Source organism: Centruroides sculpturatus, unplaced genomic scaffold (genome assembly GCF_000671375.1).
Source record: "Centruroides sculpturatus isolate CEXI.00-Female unplaced genomic scaffold, Cexi_2.0 scaffold161, whole genome shotgun sequence".
In the NCBI taxonomy this organism is placed as follows: Eukaryota; Metazoa; Arthropoda; class Arachnida; order Scorpiones; family Buthidae; genus Centruroides; species Centruroides sculpturatus.
The window spans coordinates 302,466-324,359 of record NW_019384373.1 but is presented as its reverse complement, the minus strand read 5'-3'; the positions used below and the strand labels follow the sequence as shown (position 1 = coordinate 324,359).

Below are 21,894 nucleotides of genomic sequence, written 5' to 3'. Positions count from 1 at the left end.
CCATAGCAAATTTGTGCTTAATTCCAAAGAACATACATTCATTAAAGCTATTAATTTGCAAAGCAAATGGAAGGCAAATGTGATGAATCATATGACTGTAAACAACGCACTGAATATGAGAAATGTCATTGTTTCCGAGTCATACACTAGTGTTGCGCAGCAAAGAATGCTTTCACATTTATATAATTAACTGATACGCATTCCATCGTCACACCCATAATTTTATTACAGGAAAGGAAACCAGAACAGACTTATCCTATGGCATTTATATACTTATTTTGTTCATTATCAGAACATTTTGTTATTCTGAATCATAGAATATGCCTTTAAACTTTCTAATGGGGATTTGGAATCATCCTATATTTAAATTGAGTGTTTTATTCAAGTACTTGTACAAGAAAGAACGTTACAAAATTATCATACCTGACGATCGCTTTCATGTCCGGCTTCGTCCGCCTTACTTAAATACATTCTGATGCGGTCGCTGTGTTTTGCATTCAGTTTCTCGACAAGATTCAGAGTCCTTTTGCATAGCGCCTGTCCGATTGGATCGAAGAAAACAAAAATTAAATCCGCCACCTCGCCTGCAAGATAATATTTATGCCGTAACTGTGATTTTTAATGACAATTTTGATTCAGTTAGATCCCTTTTATAATTTCCTAATTTAACAAAATTATCAATTGATGCACATAATTGATTACCTAAAAATAAAATGGCTTGATTGACATCAAACGGGTACTTCATGTCACCATCCACCAGACCCGGAGTGTCGACAAATGTCACCAGGCTAAACTTTTTCTGTTTCGAAGTCGATATCTCGGTCGTCAGATAGTCCGTCAGACCTGCCGCGGGGACAAAAATTACTTTCAGTTACTGATATCTCCGAAAAGATTTGAATTGACAGCAACTGCAGGTTCTGCTCTCGAAGAGGTCTGTCTGGTGGAACAGCCCTTCACTGGGCAGCTGGCCTCCTATGACAGCTAGCAACCCGATGATGGACTATACCGCCGAGACACAGCAACTTCGTCGATCTTGTCCGAAAAACATAAGTAAAGCTACTCTTTAAAGAGATGAATGAAAACAAGCGTCTCTAAAATTACCTTTAATCTTTTGCAGTGGAGTAAAATACGGATAGAGATGCAGTGTGGCATTTCCCTATTTCAAAATAAAAGAGTAAATTATTTGTAACGTATTTTTAACAATTGGAAACTATTTCCAAAATGAAATGTACCGTGAGCGATTCCCTTTTCTTTCCGCTGGTGACGATGGTAAATCCCTGAGTTTCAATGGCCACGCCAGTTTTCTGAATGTGTTCTTCTATGTACCTGGAAGAAACAAGAGGATGAGTTGACCGTACAAGCAAAAAATATCCCTTAAAATCACATTTAATCGACATGTGCTAAAATTTCTAATCATAAACTAATAATTACTTTACATATACGCTTGCTTGGCTGTTATAAGGAAATTAAATATGACTTTTTCTTTTAATAAACAAAATTATCAACCGAATTATTAATCATCACATATACAGTCACAATTCGTAAATAATGATATTGACACACAATATCTTCAGTCATATATGATCTGTACACTAAATTAATTATATTTACTTATTAAAACATTCAGTTTTCTTTAAAATAAGAGCAGAGGATATCTATGTTATTTGAACCACTGCGTAACATTATAGAGTCTGGTACGTAATAAAAAAACATTATCTACGGAAGTGAGTAATTAGAAATGACAGATAAAGACTTTCATATTTATAAACCAATTAATTACTGTTGCAGTTTCTGCTGCAAGAATATCAAATATAAGCTTCAGATTGTCTTCGTTTATTGTATTTGTTAGCACCCTAGAGCATAGTGTTTAAATATTTACAACTTTTGATCCAATCCGGCTTGCCCGGAGGGATAAATTAGTCCGAAAAATCAAGATTTACATCCCAAAAATTGGTCGGCGAAGTTCGGAAGCACTTGGGTCACAGATATTTAAAGCTTTTGCCCCAATAGAGCATTGACAAAACAAAGAAAATAGAAAGAAATAGCAAAAAAAGAAAGTACGAAGCATACAAAGAAAATTTGCTAACAACCCTCCAATATCTAAGCTCGGTTCGAACGGCTTGTATTGAGATAAGTGATTAATCATCAAAACAAATGGCATATCTTAAAGTTAAACTAGGAGAGAGATAAGGCCCTTCTTATCCACGAGAATGACACAGATGCGGATGGCCAAATGTCGCTCTTCGGTCAGATACAACCGTTTAATTTAAGAATGTGCGAATTTCTATAAGCAAACACATAATAAGTTATCACGAGAAACCCGTAAATTCATAACACGAGAGGATTAAGCTTATTTTAACAATCAATTATCTTATCCCAGATTCGAAAGTAATTTCCGAAGTAGATTTCGAAACAATTAGCGCACAAAATTATCTGCTTAAAAATGGGATATCCCGACTCTGCGAAGGATCGTACAAAGCTTACAAAGTGCAATAATGCAAAATTTCTGTGCAATAACTACTGGCATAATGTTAGTCTGTTAAAGAACTATTATAAAATAAATTATTGCAGAAACCACGCTTGTCTAGGAAGCACTTAAGAGCAGAAGAGTAACTTAAGGAAATTTCTAATCTAACTAAAGCATAATTTAAAGACTAAGTGAAATTATAAACAAAGCGGTCACACGATTACAACTGTTGGCACCAGCCGACACTGCAAGACGAGCTCTTAACGACGGGCCGTTCGCTTCTCGTGCGATTTAAAGTAAAGACTACCTATCCGCAGCAAATCTCTCCCTTCGGAAACATGCCGCGTACTCAACTGCCTCTGCCAGAACGGGAGAAGAGGATGAGAATCGCCAGACGCCGAAGGAACAAAAGGAATACCCCGCGGGCAACGGTAAAAAAAAAACGGACACTCACCAGTTGACGAAGGTGCTCTTGCCGGCCGAATGGTTTCCTATCAGGAGGACGGTGACCTTCTTCCTGGGCGCCAGGAGCCGAATCCCCAGCGAAGCGGCGATTTTCACAAGTCCTGAAATGGATGGTGGTTTTAACGTCGGGGAGAGGGTCGTCGGCGGGACCCGTCCGAACCTCGACTGCCGCACTTGCCCACGTGCGCGTGGCGCGCGTTGGTGCGCGTGTGTGTGACACGCGATGCCCCTCCTCCTCTAATATCGGCAGGAAGAAGGGAGGGAGGGTGGCCGACGACGGCAGAGACTCGCTGCCTTTGCTTCCTGTTCTGTGTCCTCCACTTCCCTGATAACGGCAGTAGACGTCCTTATCTACAAATTACAACTTGCTGCTTAATAGGAAAGGAAACGGGGCACGACTCCGCCACCGCCACCCCCTCCTACGCCCGACATTTTTACTACGTCCCTCCCGCCGCAGCGGAAAAATACTCGCCATCGAATCCGCAGCTCAAGTCTCGTCCGCCGGCCAAAAATCCAATAAAAATATTTATATTAAAAAAATAATAATATTAAGGAAAAAAAACGAGGGGGAGCTTCTCCCGCGATCAATTCCGTCGGCAGCAGCCGCAACGTCGACGTTCCGCCATCTACCGTCGCCGAATGAAACTACGGCCGGGTGACCAGACGATGGAGAATTTTCTCCGTCCCGCTCGAAATTCCACGCGCCCGAAACGTGCGGAAACTTCGCCTTCACCCTCCCCGAGCATTAATAATTATTAATTCGCTCGCTCGACCCCCGTCCTACCTGTTGAGTGCCCGTGACGTACTTTCGAACCTTCTCTACCCGAACCTTCTCGCTTTCGCTAATTTTTTTTTCTTCGTTATTAATTAATTTAAAAAAAATAATAATTTCCTCGCTCGAAATCGGTTTCCACGCGAAAAAATCGATTACAATAATCAAAATGGCGGCCGCGGGAGTAATAATATAAAAGCGCCGGCCGGCCGACGTTTAGCTGGGAAAGACGAATTTTAAATATAAATCAAGCCGATGGCAGGTATTGGCTGCGGTCCGGGCGATTAAATCCAATTAATTAATCGCGGGCGACGGAGAAAGAAGGGCAATTAAAATCCGAATAATCGATTATCGTAATCGATTGGCGGCGACGTAAATTCGAATTACGTCTCCGGGCACGTGACGCGTCCTGTCCAATCGCCGGCCGCCCGGGCCCGGTTTGAATTTTCTGGAGGGCGAGGGAGGTTTCCGGCCACGCTGGCCTCCCCCCTGCGTTATTTCGAGTGAGAAACCGGCGAGTAAACGGGGTCGAGGGGAGAAGAATTGCCGAACGAGTCGTTATTCGGCTAGTAACGTATCCCAACTTAGATCCCGCGCGATCGTCATCGGATGATTTCGGGGGGGGGTTTGAGTGGTGAGGGGACGATAAATGAAGAGATAAAAAAGGTGTTTGTTTGCACGGTGGCTAAGCATTTCCTTTGCTCCTAGAATGCGAGGGGGAGAGTGTCGTCTGCCCTGTTCCCGTTCGCAGAAAGGGGGTAATTTTATCTTCTGTACGATCGTAACAAGTTGAAGACAAACACTCCTGCTGTTTTTCTCTCGTTTCTTCTTATAAAAATGATGATTTTCTTTGTTTAGTGCTGTCAGATGATAAAAAGCATAGTTTTTTTCTATTCGTTTATCCTCTATCAAATGGAGGATGAAGAGGATTATTATTCTCTTCATCCTCCATTTGATAGATGATAAACGAATCAGAATAAACAAAGCTTAATGCTCAGTTACATGGATGAAGAGGTTAACTTTCCTTGCTTAATGCTCAGTTACATGATTATGAGCATAATTTTCTATTAATTTATCCTATACTAAAGGAATAAAAAGCTTGATTTTCCTCTATTTTCTGTTTAATTCTCTGTCGGATGATGAAAAGCACGGTTTTTCTGTTAATTTATCATCTATAAAATGGATGAAGAGGTTAACTTTCCTTGCTTAATGCTGAGTTAGATGATGAGCATGATTTTCTATTAATTTGTCCTATACTAAAGGAATAAAAAGCTTGATTTTCCTCTATTTTCTGTTTAATTCTCTGTCAGATGATGAAAAGCACGGTTTTTCTATTAATTTATCATCTATAAAATGGATGAAGAGGTTAACTTTCCTTGCTTAATGCTGAGTTAGATGATGATGAGCATGATTTTCTATTAATTTATCCTGTACTAAAGGAATAAAACGCTTGATTTTCCTCTATTTTCTGTTTAATTCTCTGTCAGATGATGAAAAGCACGGTTTTTCTATTAATTTATCATCTATAAAATGGATGAAGAGGTTAACTTTCCTTGCTTAATGCTGAGTTAGATGATGATGAGCATGATTTTCTATTAATTTATCCTGTACTAAAGGAATAAAACGCTTGATTTTCCTCTATTTTCTGTTTAATTCTCTGTCAGATGATGAAAAGCACGGTTTTTCTATTAATTTATCATCTATAAAATGGATGAAGAGGTTAACTTTCCTTGCTTAATGCTGAGTTAGATGATGATGAGCATGATTTTCTATTAATTTATCCTGTACTAAAGGAATGAAAAGCTTCATTTTCCTTGTTTAATTCTCTGTCAGATGATGAAAAGCATGCCTTTTATATTCATTTATCGTCTAGCAGATGAATAATGATGATTTTCCTTACTTTACAGTTTATATTAGTAAGATGAATGGAGAGGATGATTTTCCTTGTTTAATTAATGCTCTGTTAGAGAAATGAATGTGATTTCCTTTGTCATACACTTCATGAGATGAATCACGATGATAATTTTCTATTGTTTTATGCATTCTCGGATGAACGAAAATGATAATTTCTATATCTACTCTCTAAATCGAAGCATAAGATAAGATAAGAGAACTGTTATGATATTTGTCTCGTTCTCTGGAGGGAGAGGTGTAAATATCCACAGACGACAGAAATCTAAACGATCCATTGGCTAAATTATGATGATTAAAGGATGTTTTGGGGATGTAGCTACAGGGAATGTGCGAATAATTAGCTTAATGACGAGAATTGCAACTTAAACAGTAAAATTATGCAATGACTTGTCGGTAACTAACATTAACAGTAACACTGTAATGACATGCATCTATTTATTGCTTAAGAAAGTTGGATGCCGGCCCAAATTAATGGCTTCGTGGAGTCGAGTACGGGTTCTTATTATTTGTTTTCCCCCCAGTGTGGGAAATTATTATTTTAGTTCTAGTTTTAAAGAGAAATTTGGTCAGCGGCAAGGGAGTCGCGCGAGAGGAAGGGTGGGGGAACAGTTCCTGAATTCCTGAAACATGGTACGAGGCAGGAAGCGAAAGAGTAGAAAAAATCGGCCGATAAGATTTCGCAGGAATTGGGTGCATTGTAATGTCAAGGGCCAAATGGAAAAATATTTTATTCATTTTCAAGCAATTTCAACGTACCGACGTGCTTTCAAATATTCCATAATTAATGTGTGAGCAGAAAACTATGCATTTACTAATTAAATAGGATAAATTTAAAGGGGAAGGACACTAAATACTCTCATTTAAAACAGTAAACATAGTGTTTTTTTTTTTGGCAAATGTGAATTTGTAAAAGAGCAGAAATGATTTGCACAAACCAAAGTGACAGTATCTTTTAAAGATACACTGTATATATTACCATAAGCTCTGCTCTTCGTTATTTAACATTAGGAAAATTTAAGACAATGAAGTAGGATTTTAAACAAAATCTTGCATCGTTGTCGCTTACGGCAACAGATTTTTCCCATTTCAAAGCTCTAATTTTCCACTGAAGTGATTTTTTATTGCACAGAACGTCCACGTAATAGGCCTCAATTTGGACCGGAATCCCTAAGCTATAATATAAGAGGCCCTTCTGCTTCTAAGTACGAGATTCTATGCCGTAGCCTTGTAGCTTAAATTCTATTTTTTGATTTGCGTTAATGCAACAATTGCTTCTTGTAACTTATCGATCACTGGCTAATTTATAATTTACAAATAATTTTGTCTTCGAATGCAACTTTAAAACAAAAATAAAACCCAAGAGATGATTATCACAGAGTGACTCATATTATTGTGAGAAAGGAACAGGAACAGATAATACATAGAAAATATGGCGGACAGGAAATTCCTTCTTCCTGTAGCTGATCAAACCGATTAGAAAGGAGAATTCTCTGCATCATTTTAATAATTATTTCAAATTACTAAACTAACGTCCATCGTCCCTCAAGTTACTCATGGCATGGCATAAATAGATGTTTTGTCTCAGTTTGAAAGGGCAAATTAGCGTTAAAAAATGAGGAAAGTTAATATAAAACCCTTTCGAGAGCCTCTGGATTACGCATTAAATAAAATACTTGTTGCTTGGCAAGTCATTTAGTAACTTTGTCTTATAAATGGTCTACAGATTCTCGTGATATAAGCTTTCGTGTGTCTAACTCTATGCATTAGATCCTAAATTATTAATTTAATGCAGGAAAATTTAGGATTTGCATATAATTGTCTTAGAATTCAGTTTAATGTATTTGTTAACATGCAGCTATTAATTTATGTATTTTTATATTAAAAAAAATACAGTAAATGAGTAAGAAAGTGTTGATTGTTCCTCTCTACTAAAGCGTATTGTCAGGAAATTTCGTAACATTTGTTGTTTTTAACAAGGATATTTAAAAAATAAATATTTTTGCTGAAAGCTGTGCGGTTAAAATTCTATAGACGTCCTTACAGATATAATGATGAGTTACGCCAGTGGACAGAGGAAACTTGATGAGCCAATTCTCCTGTATTAAAAATGTGTGTAGGTGTGCACCAACACTTGTTGGTGCAGACCTACACACATTTTTAAGCAAAAACAAATCAGAACATACATTTTAGCTACAAATATTCGGTGAATTGTAGTGAGTTTTAACAATAACTTTCTGGGATGTTTGCGCAAACAATTAAACTTATCAACTAGCAAAGGAAGATAAGGATGTTATAAATAGACTGGACGGAAAGTCAAACTTGACGCAGATAAAAATTGGGTAAAGACGGTCAACCAATGATAACTCGGCATGGATTGGGACAAGTGAGGAGGAGGAAGTCTTAACTCTATAAGTGAAGCAGTAATAATATAGTACGCAAACTTGAGACTATTAAATGGTTAATGGTTTAATTTAGGACCATTTCTGAGCCTTTTAATATAAATTCCAAGGTTAAATTACAGCTAATGCATCCTTTAAAAATTTTCCTTCACCTAATACTGGACAGGAGGCAAAATGCCATTGATTTATAGTATATTATAGTATTTTTTTGTTTGTGTAAACATGCAAGAACAGTTTATATTGTCATAAAGATAAAATACAATTAAAAAAAAATAGATGTAGACTTATAAACTGTCATTTTGACATGTTTTTCCCAATATTACAAGGCCAATAATTTTAACACAAAGAAAGGTTGTTAATAAATGGCTGTCATTTCTAAATACTGTAATTTCTAAATCTAAATCTAATTAAGTCCAACGTCAAATAAGGTAAGAATATGATAGTCAAGTGTACAATTATAATCTATACCTATAGACATACTGCAGAATGAATGAATGAATTAAGAAGTAGGACAATTTAAAAGATTTTTGGCAATGTTTAACCTGTTTTGTACATCAGAATACACTATTTGTTTGCCTGCCATTCGACTAATGTTATGCTACAAAAGCTGTCTCATAAGTTATATTTTATCAATAAAAACAGAAGGAAGAAGTGTTTCGCTATTCCTGGCTAATGCTTGATGCTTGAAAGAGGCTTTAGAAATATGTGTTGCGGCAATACAAATTTTAATTGAAATTGTCATAAGACCTCAATTTTTGTATTTTGTCGAGCATTTTATATCGAGTTTTTGATCATTCGAGGCACCCTTACAGATCAGCATCATCTCAGATAATTGAGACTCCACTGTAATAGCTTACAAAGTAGGATTTTTAGTGAGTTAAAGTGGTTCTATCTCACCAAATAATTTAAATACAGGTGTATTTAGATTCCTGATTTCTGCCATAAAGTGAAACACCCATTATTTTTTCATTTGTACAAAAAAACCCTATTCATATTATTGTTTATTAAATGTGCAATAATAAACAATTAAAAAAATAAAATAATAATTAAAAAAACCCCTGAAAATACAGATTATATTGTGTTGCAAGTAAAAAAACGCTTTAAAAAAATCATTCGTAAGAAGAGAAAAATGTATTATATTACTCATAAGTTAGCACAAATATAATTTATGCAGAAAGGAAAGATTTGCGCAAGACCAACGGGACGTTCTCAGAGTTTAATGACACACTATAGTTTGCGTTTCGTCTTCCGTAGCCAACATTATTAAGTTTTAAACATTGCAAACAACTACAAAATATTTAAAATATTATTTCCTATTTAATGTGTTTATCGATACTTTAGTTAAGAATTTTCACCTAAAATTTGCTTAAAAAAAAACCCTAAATATGGGACCTAGCTATGTAAATTTTATAGATTTACACAAGCTAAATTAACAATAGCTTAGGGTACTGTACCGCAAGCGTGCAGCTCAGGCTTTTAAATTTAATACTGCTTAGTGAAGAGGAAAGGCCTAGAATTATCCCAGAAAGCAGCCGCAAAACTAATGTACGTGTATGAGTGGAGGGGAAGAGCCTATCTTTGATTGGCATAGAATGATGTTTGATTATTGTAATCAAAGTAGCTCCATCTGTTGAGTATTTATGTAAACATAATATAAATAACATTAATAAATTAGCAGAAATCCAATCGTGATTATAACATGAGAATTACATAATTTGTATGCACACACACGACTGGATTATTCTTAGAACGCTACATAAACTATTTAAATTGAAAATATGCTGTAAAAAAATAGATTTAAACTTACAACAGATATGTGCCACTAGACTGACAGATCGGCAAAGGACGAAGATCCCATAATGACGGATTATAACGGAGCCGAAAAATCTTTATTAGCTATAACCTTTCTACATGCTTATTGCTGCGTTACTATTGTGTTATGTATAGCAGACCACGCCAGAACATACTCCCATTATCAAGCAGTGCCTATCTGTATTTTATAAATTGAAATTTTGCTGAATAGAACACTATTGAATGCGAAACTGGATTGCAAACATTCAATCTATTTGAAATAGTTTTTTGTATTTCGAATAGTTCGGGTTTTTGTAACGGCATTTCTAAGTTCGCAACCAAATTTCTACATTTAGAAATTTGAATTGCTACATTATTCTGCATGATGTAGGTTTTACAACTGAAATTGGAACAAATTAAATAAAGAAGTACTATAAGGTAAGTCATCGCAAAGGTGTAAAAATTTATAACCTGGTTTTATTAATATCTTTTTATGGTTGTATTAATATAGACTTTAAAGCTGGAAAAAAATCATTCATTTAGCTTTAAAACTGTTAAAGTAATTAAAAATGTAGTAGGAAATGGAATGTAGAGGTTTAACACCTCCCTCTATGGTCAAATTTATCAGTAATTTATAATTATTATAGCCGATATATAGCCAGATGCTATGCGGCAGTTGTCGTAGCTTTGTTTTAACTTCAATCTACATACATGAAATCTTTATTATGCTAATATTTTTATATTTTGCAGCACCTCAGAGTCAGTGTGGCAGCCTGGCATGCCGCAGCAACCAGTCGGAGACACCGATCTATGCATCTCTTAATTTCATTTATGGTGGTGATAGATAATCAATATTCTGCTGATATTGGAAATAAGAGCTCTGTCGAATTAATATGAGAATGTAGTTACTGAAAAAGCAAGTCTTTTATCATGTTTGTATAAAGTTAGCATATATCTGTGCAAAAAATGTTGTGTGTATTTAATATTGCCGCTTGCCAAAGTATGATGCATGTGCTGAGATAAAGACTAATGTTTCTAGGCTTCTATGTAATGAAACTTCCACGCCACACACTATACACAACTACCACCTTCTGCAAGCAAATTTTCCTTGGACAAGTTCTATGTATATACTGATTTTGGCTGTAAAAAATGGATATGTTATTGATTTATGTGATTTTATTTTATTAATGAATGTAACACGTAATCTGTTATGGTGGTAACAAACCATTTTATCCTGTAATAATCATTATCAACAGTGTCCTACTGATTACCGTAAGTTTTTATCATTGTTTTGTTCTAGATTATTTACTAAAGGTCAAAATAATGAAAGTATGTTTACAGAAACTTATTACAATTTAAATACTTCAGTTTACTATGCAAAACTTATTAAAGAAACTCCTCAAAATGTGAATTTAATTCAAACTGCTTTTATCGAAACAAAAACCAGTCTCTGCTCTAATTTGATTTGATTTATTTGATAATTTGAACACTGATTTATTGTTCACTCTATCCACTACAAAACTTAGGTTTTTATAAAAGAGAATCCTGTCAATAACTAAGTTATCAACTAATTGATACCAACAATATTACACATGAGGTATGACAGCGGCTTTTGAGATTTTTGTTTTTGTATTGTTTCATGTAGAATGTATGACTTTATCATACGCATTCTCAAAAAATAGCTTCCTCTATCACTCGGGAACTGGTACATATAAACGTACTGATCTGCTCAATCTACTCCATGCAAAATTTTAATAGAGTTTATTACAATTTTTGGTTTTTGGACGCATTCTATCTTGTTTTCCTGTTTGAATCGTGCCAATTTCTGCATCTCTATGCAAGTACTTTTTTGGTTAAAGCTCTGTGTTTGTATTTATTGTCCCTGTAAGATGGCATTTTGATTTTAACAATTGAAAACAGAGAGGAACGCCTGTTTAATAGCTGTCAGTGTGCATTTGATATCCACCGGCATTTGGGACTTTATCCAAAATTCACTTACTTGTATAAAACTGTAGAGGAATTCCAAAACTGATAGGTAATTCTATTTTTGTAAGATCTTGTGTTATAATACTGCCGTAGTATGGGAAGATTTTATACGTATATTCAGTTTCAGTATCATGTGATGTAAAAGCTTTTATTTCCCACTTAGTTCTTATTGGGATTTAAATTCTTCCTTTAAATTTAACAATCGACTTGTCTACACAGTTACATTTACAGAGTATAAGATGGTCTAAACATCTTGAACTGAAGTATTCTGAAAGATTACTGACTTCATGAATCTGAGTTCTCAAATTTGTCTTTGGTTGGTTGTGTTTTTAAATGGATCGTCTGAAAAATCATGTTGAAATCAATCTCTCATAAGTGCATCTGAATAAAATAGTATTTTGCTGTTATGGGCAGCTGACCAGCACTGTTGGGTCAACACATTTCTAGAGAAACTGTTCTGTTCCATTTTAAATTGGGCATATTCATTTGTCTTTTTTTATAATTAGAATAAATCAAATTATCATTGAAGAACAACTTGAAAATGTAACGGTTCTCTGACATTATCCAATATATTTTGTGGATTCATTCTCTGCGGCTACATAGCAAATAATATCAAACTCAAAATATCACTTTGGATGTAACATCCACCCAACTGTCATCATTTGAGTCACTCACTCACTCTGCCGACTCGTCATCACTTTCTTTGTATCTATTTTATCTGCCACGATTGAGTAAAAACTGCAATCACAAATAACAATATAAAGTACAAATACATCATGCAACCATATGCTACAGACATCGGCGCCAGATTGACCGTAACGTGTTGCCGCTATGGCACCCAAGAGCGCAAAGGGTTAAAGAATGTATGAGTTTAGCAAGAATAAATGGAAGTGTATTACACATTTTGAGTTAACTAAACTATTTATAATGCAATCTAACCATTTCTGTGCATAATATTAAACAATATAAAGTATAAGTGATTATTGATAATTATGTTGCTGTGATAAAGTTTCCTATGTAATATTTTAAAAACTTGTTTTATCAAATTGGCAAAGCGCTCACCTTTTTCTGGATCTGTATATAACTTGTGACATTCTTTAAGAATCTTTTCATTGACCGTTAAAGTGGCCGAATCGATGGTATTCGTTGCGGCTCTACGTTTCGCCTGTCCGCTCATACTTATGCAAAAAGCTGTTGTTAAAAATAATAAAAATTATATTAAATATATAAATAATGTTGATTTAAATGCATAATTAAAAAGATATTTAGATTTCAAAATTTCTAATCATCCAAGAAGTAGCCTGGTGGATCAGAAAGTAAAAATATTCTTACATAATATTATCAAATTCTCTGACGTTTGTAAATGTGATACCTCTTTTATTACAAACAAACCAACACATGCTATACAGAATGTCCCGTAAGAATAGAATTATAATAGTTATGTTGATCTTTGTTTATTCTTTACAGGTAACGTATAGCTCTACGTAAAGAGTTTGACAAATTTGAGTTATTTTGATGGCAGGGACCTACAATCAGTGTGATGTTGCCGAATGGTTAAGTGAGCTGCATCCGGACTTCCCACTAATCCAGATTTGGCCCATTAAACCGTTCTGCAACTTCACAAACTGCATTCTGCACCTTCGAAAAAAACTCCAATTCTTTTCTCTTTATCAAAGCCATGCTTTACCTATAAAAGCCTAAAGAAAGATCAACATAAATCCTAAATTTCCAGACTTATGAAGCACCCATAAAATCAGTTTCTAGAATGTGATGTCTTCTGTCCTTTAGTTTTTCCACTTTGTTCTATTCATACATATATCTTTCTTGATATCTCTCTTCTCCACCATTTTACATAAACCTCCATTCCAATTGGCCTCTTAAACTACCTTTTCTTGTTTTGCATTGCTCAATTATCTCTCTCAGCTTGGCTTAATTTCATTTTAAATACTCGTACTGACTGTGTGCGCACATGCGTACAAAGTTCTACATTTTACACTTTTATAAGACTCTTACTTCCTTCAAACAAGCAATTAGTTTTCCTGTATTCATACACACTTCTACTGAAGAGCATTTAAAAGAAATTATATAAAAGTTAATTAAACATGTACATAAAACCTCCACAAAGTCTCTGTGGGTAGTTGACAATTCTATTGTGATTTGATGTCTTAGCTACTATGCTTATTAGTTTCTTATAGCTTAACATCCACTGACAAAAATTAATTTGTCGATTGTAGTCATTGTGTATTGATTCAAGGTTAATTGGTGACAGAGCTGCAGAGACTAATCTTACCGTCTATACCAGGGTCGGCAACCTATGGCTCACGAGACAATTTTCAGTGGCACTCTGATTGAATAGAAATGTAGTAAAAATTATACTTTAATTATTAACTAGACATTTAAATGCAAGCCATAGTTCAGTGTAGGCCGTGGTACATTAAAAACGAATCTCTTGCTTGAATTTACATGCGTTTACACTGTGTATCGCCATCTACACATTGTGCATGCGCTTCACATATATGTAAGAACATAATTCAATTAACAACTTGACTTCAAAATTAAATCCATTATAACCAGATCAATTTCGATAATACTGTATATATAACAAAATTGATAGAATCATATCGGTGTAAATTAGATTTGGCATAACAGTGCCAAAAGGTTGCAGACCCTGGTCTATACAATCTAACACATTCTTATGAAAAATATCATATAAAAGGAGAATGTGCTCTTGGTAGATACCTCACGTATTGACGAAAGTGTGGAAAAATACATGAAATGTGAAAGATATTGACAAGGCAAGTCATCGTTTTATTGCACTATAATCCACACAAGTTCAGCATTTGTTTCTCATTACGTTTCATAGTCCTTATGATTTTTTAATATAGTGAGATATAGTGACAAGTCACTATATCTCATGGTCATGGAGGTCTACACTTTAGCAAATTCACTCAACATACAATGGAAACAAGCTAAAAACATTAGTTATTAAAGTTGCTGTAAAAACGTCGTTTGAGAGTTAATATCTACCGAAGCAGTTATTGTTGGTTAAAATTTGTATAGAGAATAGAGCGAAGTATACAGATTACTTTTAACTAGCATACTTTACTTATGTGTATAAGTACTGAAATTATTATGAAGTACCTCTATTCAATGTTGTGTACAGAGAGATTTAATGGTTCAAATGCAACCAATCTGGTATGTCAACATTTCAAAATATATTAAAAAATATTTCCATTAAAAAAGGAAATACCAAAACTAATTAACCAACTAAAATCTAGATCTTAATTGGTGTGATTTTTGGTTGCAAAGACAGTTAAAAAGCATGATTTATTGAAAACATACTGTAAATTTGACAGCCTTAATAGATGATATTGTGCTGTGTGTATGAGAAGTATCGTAGAAAATCAGTATGGTCAACTATCAAACACATTATTCTTTGCCATTATGTTTCACTCATGTTTAATGCAGTCTTCATTATGTCAGATTGTTTAATGCAGTCTTCAAAGACTGAATTAAATAGTATCCTTTGCATTGCTACAGTTTTTGTACGGCAACATTAAAAATTCTTGGAATAATGAAAAATAGTGACTGGGAACAATAACAGACAAAGGGGTCAATCTTAAAAGATGAAGTAATTGAAGGAATAAGAACTTCCAAGGACAGCAAGGCACTTGGAACCGATTATGTTACTTCAGAATGAATGAAAGAATGGGGTAAAGTTGCTATATAATATACATTCAACTTATTCCAGAAGATTTGGAAGGATATTTCCGTATGGTAAAAACCAGAATGCCAGTTTATCCTGGGGAATGCTGGCATGCTGGTTTAAGTGAGGTTATACATCCCTCTCTAGAGGGCATATTAAAAAAAAAAAAACAAATGATTTACATCATGTAAAAACAAATGACTTTTTATTGTAAAACTGTGAAACTATCAGCATTATATCAAAAACTACGATTATATGTTTAATTTCTTCATTTTGTCTTCTTTCTAATGATGTAAAATAGTCGTGGAATTCCAAAAGTGCTTTTTTTTTATGCGTATTTTATTGTTATTTGATTCAAAAATGCAAAAACAAACATATTAAATTTAATAAACTCACTGTAAATTATCTCAGCTTACACTGATTAACATCCGCTCTGAAATTTGAGATGATGGTTTTATTTTTAAGGTCTGGGTAAACAGTTAGTTTAGCCCACACTGACTAATTACTACTACTACTGTACTACTAATGTCAAATAATAACATTGTAATGCCAATCAAATTACAATGTTATTATTTTATTGTGCTTGGAAAAATATTTTCTTTAATGTTTAATTAACAACTAGTTTTGTTAGATCTGGTTCATTTTATATTTTAGTTGCAGTTTAACTGACATGCCAGAAACTCCGGCGTTACTGTCGTTCTGCGAAAATACAGGAGTATTTCACTTGGCAACCCAAATGACTTTCGTATTGAGGATGACCCAACCAGAAGTTTACACTCCTCACTTCCAAATCCTATGTCAACATAGTGTAGGACTTGGAGATGGATTATAGTTTCAAAATGTAGGTAAGAATGAAACGACTTAACAGAATAAGGCAATGCAGCAAAAGGGTGATTGGCCGAGCAAACCAGTAGGACCTTTATGGTCCCTGTTTAGACGTTAAACACGTAGAGATAACATTGAAAACGCCACGTGCCACAGATAGCCTCTCGACTGGGAGCAAACCCAAGCCAACTACATGGTTTGAATTAAAATGAGCAAGATGGATGAGATATTACGACAACAGATGGACTAAAACAGTGAAAGAGTGGATACCTTTAGTAATTATAGGAACTGTTCTACTCTCAGCGCCGGGGTGAAATCAATGTTGCACTATCCGGAACATGTGACCGTCGCTCGACGCGTATACACTATACATCACTGTTGACAAACGTTTTCGAGCGATCCCTTCGCTCTTCTTCAGGTCAACTGAAATTCCCCGGACGGAGTGTATATTGTTCCGGATAGTGCAACATTGATTTACCTTTAGTAACAAAACAATAGCATAAACCAGGAGTGGGTAGACTTTCGTTCAAAGGTTTTATTTTCGTTCTAGATGATTTTATACAGAATTAGAGAATTAGAGAAATTGTGAGCATTACATACATGAAAATAGGGTAATGTCCTATATTCACCTAATAAATAGAATATTACCTACAAGAGTTAATGTGATTAATGAAATAACATAATTAAAACATTCACACTAAGAGTTCATAAACATCAGTTTATAAGTCGTACAGTATATGAGAAAATAGGACATTTCCCTGGCCATACTTTTAATATGTCTAGAGAAACAACACAAAAACAAATGATTTTCTGAGGCACTAGAATCTTTTAAAAACAATAATAATATTTAACAGCACCACCTTAATAATGTATGAAATCCATTTACTTTGATGCAGATGATACAAGAAGATATCTTAAGGCCGATGAATGCATAATTCTGTCAATTTTCCGTTTACATCCTGACGACCAAAAGGACTGAATTGTCGGGCTCATTGTAAATGCTTACTGTTGTTTTAAGTTGGTTATTTGTGAATTTGATAATAGACTCATTATTATATTTAAGTTTGCACGTTGTGATCTCTCAGACAATATATTGCACATGTAGGCATGTGTATCATCTGGGAGCTCATGCAGACTTTCAGCTATCTGGAATGCCAAAAATGAGCCATTGCAAATCATTATGACTCATCTACTTTGCAGGCTCTCGGGAGATAAAGAAATGATACACTTTGCCAATGTGCCCTGTTTATTAGGAACCATTCAAGTATTAAGTCGATAGTCTGTGGAGGATAGGGCATTTTGCATCTGACAATAGCCGACGATGGAGAGGGGGAAGTCTTTGACAACATAAAATTGCACCTATTGTTTATTTTCTCTCCATTCATAAGAAAACTGTCTGAAAATAATTCTTGAATATTTGCAAATTACTTTAAACTTCTACTCCAATGGCATAATAACAGGGAGGTGATATCGCTATTTCTGATGACAGAAAATGATGCGGGAGGGATTAAAAAAAGAAAAATTTCTGCCGAAGTAATACTTGAATGGCTCCTTATAAGTAACTTCTTGTAGTAGTTGTGTTATCTTTGAGTTTCTTTCAAAATTTATTTATTCTAGATATCCTGTATTAGGTATAGGATTTGAATCCATATTTTTACTCTATACATTCATCTACAATTTTTTATTTGTGAAATCTTGTGTTTTCAGTGTAGCATCAAGCAAACAATGTGCTATATTTGTAGTATTTCCAGCATTTTTGTGATATTATTTATGACAAAATTTTGATTAAATTACTTTTCACGACATTAACTACAGAAATATGAGTAAACACGTATATCAATCTGTAATAATGAATTATGAATCAACTGGCACTGATATCTACTGATTAAATAAACATACTGATATAATATATTCATATATAATTCACTGATAATATTATTAAATATATTTATTTTAGTATCAAAACATTAACAAATCAGCATACTATTAATTTGCTTAAACTCTATTTAAGCAAATCAATCTATTAAACTTAAAAATATTGATTTGTTGACTTCTGTTCAAGCTTAATGTGCTAAAGAGCTTAATTTTCTAAGTATGAATAACCAATTTTCCATATATCATTCAATGTACCAAGATAACTACAAATCAAAATTGATAAACTGTATTCNCAAAGGACGCGACGGGGCTGTTGTAGATTTTAAACGTTTCTCACCATAGCTGTAAAAATCTAAATATGTTAAACTTAGTAGTCATTTGTTTTCTAACTAATTTGTTTTAGGACCAAGTGTCCTCAGAAATTACCCTAAATTTACAACTTTTCGGTCACTCTCGTTAAACTGGAAAAATTTCTGCCTTTATTACATTAATAATGAAAAGAAATCAGTCTCCACTGTACTTGGCTAGAGATGGTTTGCTTAAGCTTTTGTTTAAGTAAAATTTGGCTCTTTCATCAGGGTTTTGTTTATGTCCCCAATTCCCTAATCGCTTAATTATTTAACTACTTCTTAAGTAGAAATAAGTCGAAACCGGTTACTTTGTACTCGAATATTTGTAGTCGCGGGAAAAAAGTGAAAAGACAAATTTTTATGACAAACGGATACATAAATCGTAAATGTAAGGAAAATAAATTCTAAATCTTTTTCTGTACCTCGTGCATCTCTCTCGTTCATCAAATTTAATTGTAAATGATGTTATCAAAGTAACGGTTAATTTTTTAACATTATACAAGAATTGTACGTGTTTTTTTCATTGTACATCATAATATCACTGGTTTAACATTGAAATCCGTGAGTAATATAAAATCAGAGAGCGGAATAAAAATATCAAATATTTTAATGGATTTTTTTAAACTCCTGTCAACTATACAGAACACTAGCAATATACAGAACAAAACTATACAACTAGCATCTTAACATTAAATGGGCAACTGAAATCTTATAGTACATTAGTAAAAACATACCAGTAAATTCTTATCGGTTGGGTTAAGTTATAAATCTACTCGTGATTCACGTAGTCGGGCAAGGACGGCCAAATATCTAGCGGGCAGGCGGCTAACAGCCCAGAACCGGTCCCAGATAGAATTGGATGCGGTATACGTGTAGCATCCACCCAAGGTCCTAGGCTTCCACCGGGTGAGGTTGAAACCGGGTGAGGTTGGTGCTCTGTAAAGCACTTGCGCGAATCTGGCTTTTTGGATGCTGACGATACAGCGCTTCCACTCCGCCACTAATATTCGAATATACAATAGCAATCTTATCTTTTTTTTCACGTGTAGTATAGAAATTTGTAATAAGATACATAATGCAGTTATAATAAAATATTTTGCGATTATTTTCATATAATTAAAATTAATATGTATTTATTTTTTAGAAAATACAAGGGAAGTGGCACATCCACCGCTTCCAATGACAGCACGCCACTGTATATTATGGCTTTTTAGAGATAATTGTAGTGTCTTTATAATGTTTTAATGACTCACAAAAAATCCGTCAATCAATTTAACTTCTTAAAAAATATATAATATACATATAAAGATAACGCCATAAGTTCAGTATTCATTAAATGCTGAGCAAACATGTGGTCAATGCTAAGTAGTGTGTATGATTTACTTGAGACTAATATTTGGTATTTGACATTTCCTACTCCTTGTCAATATATTGTGCCAAATCAAACAGAAGTGAATACTGTTTTAAATACTGAATAGTGTATAAAGTAGCCAATCTGTGGCTTCAAGCCACGTGTAGCTCTTGTAGACCCTTACTGCAGTTCCCATATACTTATACAATGTACAATTCTCTTTTATAAACTTGGTACACACTACTTACACTTACATAATTTTTTGTAAATTTTGACTATTTCATAGTGTAATATACACAGGGATTGTAAGTGTAACTAGCATCTTAACATTAAATGGCAACTGAAATCTTAGGGTACATTAGTAAACTTGGAGTTAAATGATTCTTTATGAGTAAAGTAATAGTGATAACTATAGTATATTAACTATATACAATGTAAATAGATGATGCACCTCTTGTGAACTTCTGATAGGCAATGTAAAGATATTAGAAATTGTATACATAGAAGAGCTTTTAGTTCAATATTCCAAGTATTATTTATTAGTTATATTCAAATTTAATTGATTATACAAATACTTTTCAGTTTGTTTTATTTTACTGTCTCCCTTCACCCAATTTTTTATTATTATTAATATATGACACCAGTTAATAAAGTGAACTAGTGATCCCGACATTACCAGACTCAAAATTAAGTCCAGTCTGTCTCTATATAATGGTATATAGTGTGTATATATACATATACACACACTATATGCTATTATCTTGTTACAAGTTGATGTTTGCACTTACTAATGTTAATATTATGCACATAACATTATATCAGATGAAAGGTACAAATGCAGCTCTGAATGGGATGGTTAATATCTTATCAGAGCTGTAGACCATGCTCACAGGAGTAAAAAAGTCAAACGAACTGAAGATCTATGTTTAACCCTTTGCAACATATAACTGTGTAGCTACACAGCTACATGAGTGCGATTACCAGCACCCTCTAGCAGACAAAATTGGCATTCATTTTGAGTTCCGCCATTTTTTTTATAGCAACAGGTGAAGTTTCCTTAAGCTTAAAAGATAAAGCCATTTACACAAGATGCAAGACAAGGCGTGATTCAATATTTGTTTTTTAAGAAGTGGGCAATACCAAATAAACATTGAAAGATAAGGCAGGCGACTATCCAGGATTCGAGTAGCCCACTCAACCGTTGGCAGAGTACTCGATGTTATACAGTTTTAGGGGGTGCAGGAGCTCACCCTACCCAGGCACTCTGGCGTGAGCAATAGCTCCCGAAGCGCACGACTACATGCGGAGCATGGAGAATAAGCAGTATACCAATAAGTGTTAAAACCTGACCTTCGGAAGTGAATATCTGGCAAAGGGTCGCACGTACAGGTACGGCTCCTTTGACTTTTTTCCTGTATAAGATAGTCTACAATTCTCGGGGCATAAAACCCCTCATTTGGAGCTCAAACCTTACCAATCATCGGTTTCTTTAACTTTTCTACTCGTACGAGCAGGTCTACAGCTCCGACAAGGTCCCAACCGACCCGTTCGGAGTTGCATTTGTACCTTTCATCCAAAATACTGTTTATGTGCATAATGTTAACATTATTAAGTGCAAACATCAAATGACAGTTTAAATTGTATTCTGGCAAAATAACCAGTTATAAATCACAATTTATGTAAATATTTACTTTAATTTTGTTAAAAATGATGTAATTTTATTGGAGATTGTGTCACATGCTTCATTATGTCATGCTGCTTCAATGTTGGTAAGTGTTACTTACAGGTAAAAAGTGATTAATATGAGCTTAAAGCTAGATTTTATAGTAAAATAGACTAATAAAACGTTACTTACTACAACAAACTTTATATATTTGATATCCAACGGCTCTCGAATTAAAAATAAATCTTTATATTTGATTAAAAATGTATAAAAAAAATGTCTAACGATATAACATCAGACGACAATGTTTGTTATGCTATACAGTCGAAA

General features: G+C 34.3%; 1 protein-coding gene across 1 annotated transcript in view; it reads right to left on the bottom strand.

Moving 5' to 3' along the window:
- LOC111615769 overlaps window positions 1–21,894 on the bottom strand; it is a 28,913-nt gene extending 7,019 nt beyond the window's left edge. The window contains exons 1-7 of the mRNA XM_023357212.1: window positions 21,757–21,894; window positions 12,857–12,985; window positions 2,922–3,033; window positions 1,233–1,326; window positions 1,102–1,156; window positions 703–843; window positions 424–584 (exon numbers count right to left, since the gene is read on the bottom strand). Coding sequence (XP_023212980.1) covers window positions 424–584; window positions 703–843; window positions 1,102–1,156; window positions 1,233–1,326; window positions 2,922–3,033; window positions 12,857–12,971 — 678 coding nt within the window. The 5' untranslated portion in view covers window positions 12,972–12,985; window positions 21,757–21,894. The remainder of the gene's footprint in view (window positions 1–423; window positions 585–702; window positions 844–1,101; window positions 1,157–1,232; window positions 1,327–2,921; window positions 3,034–12,856; window positions 12,986–21,756) is intronic.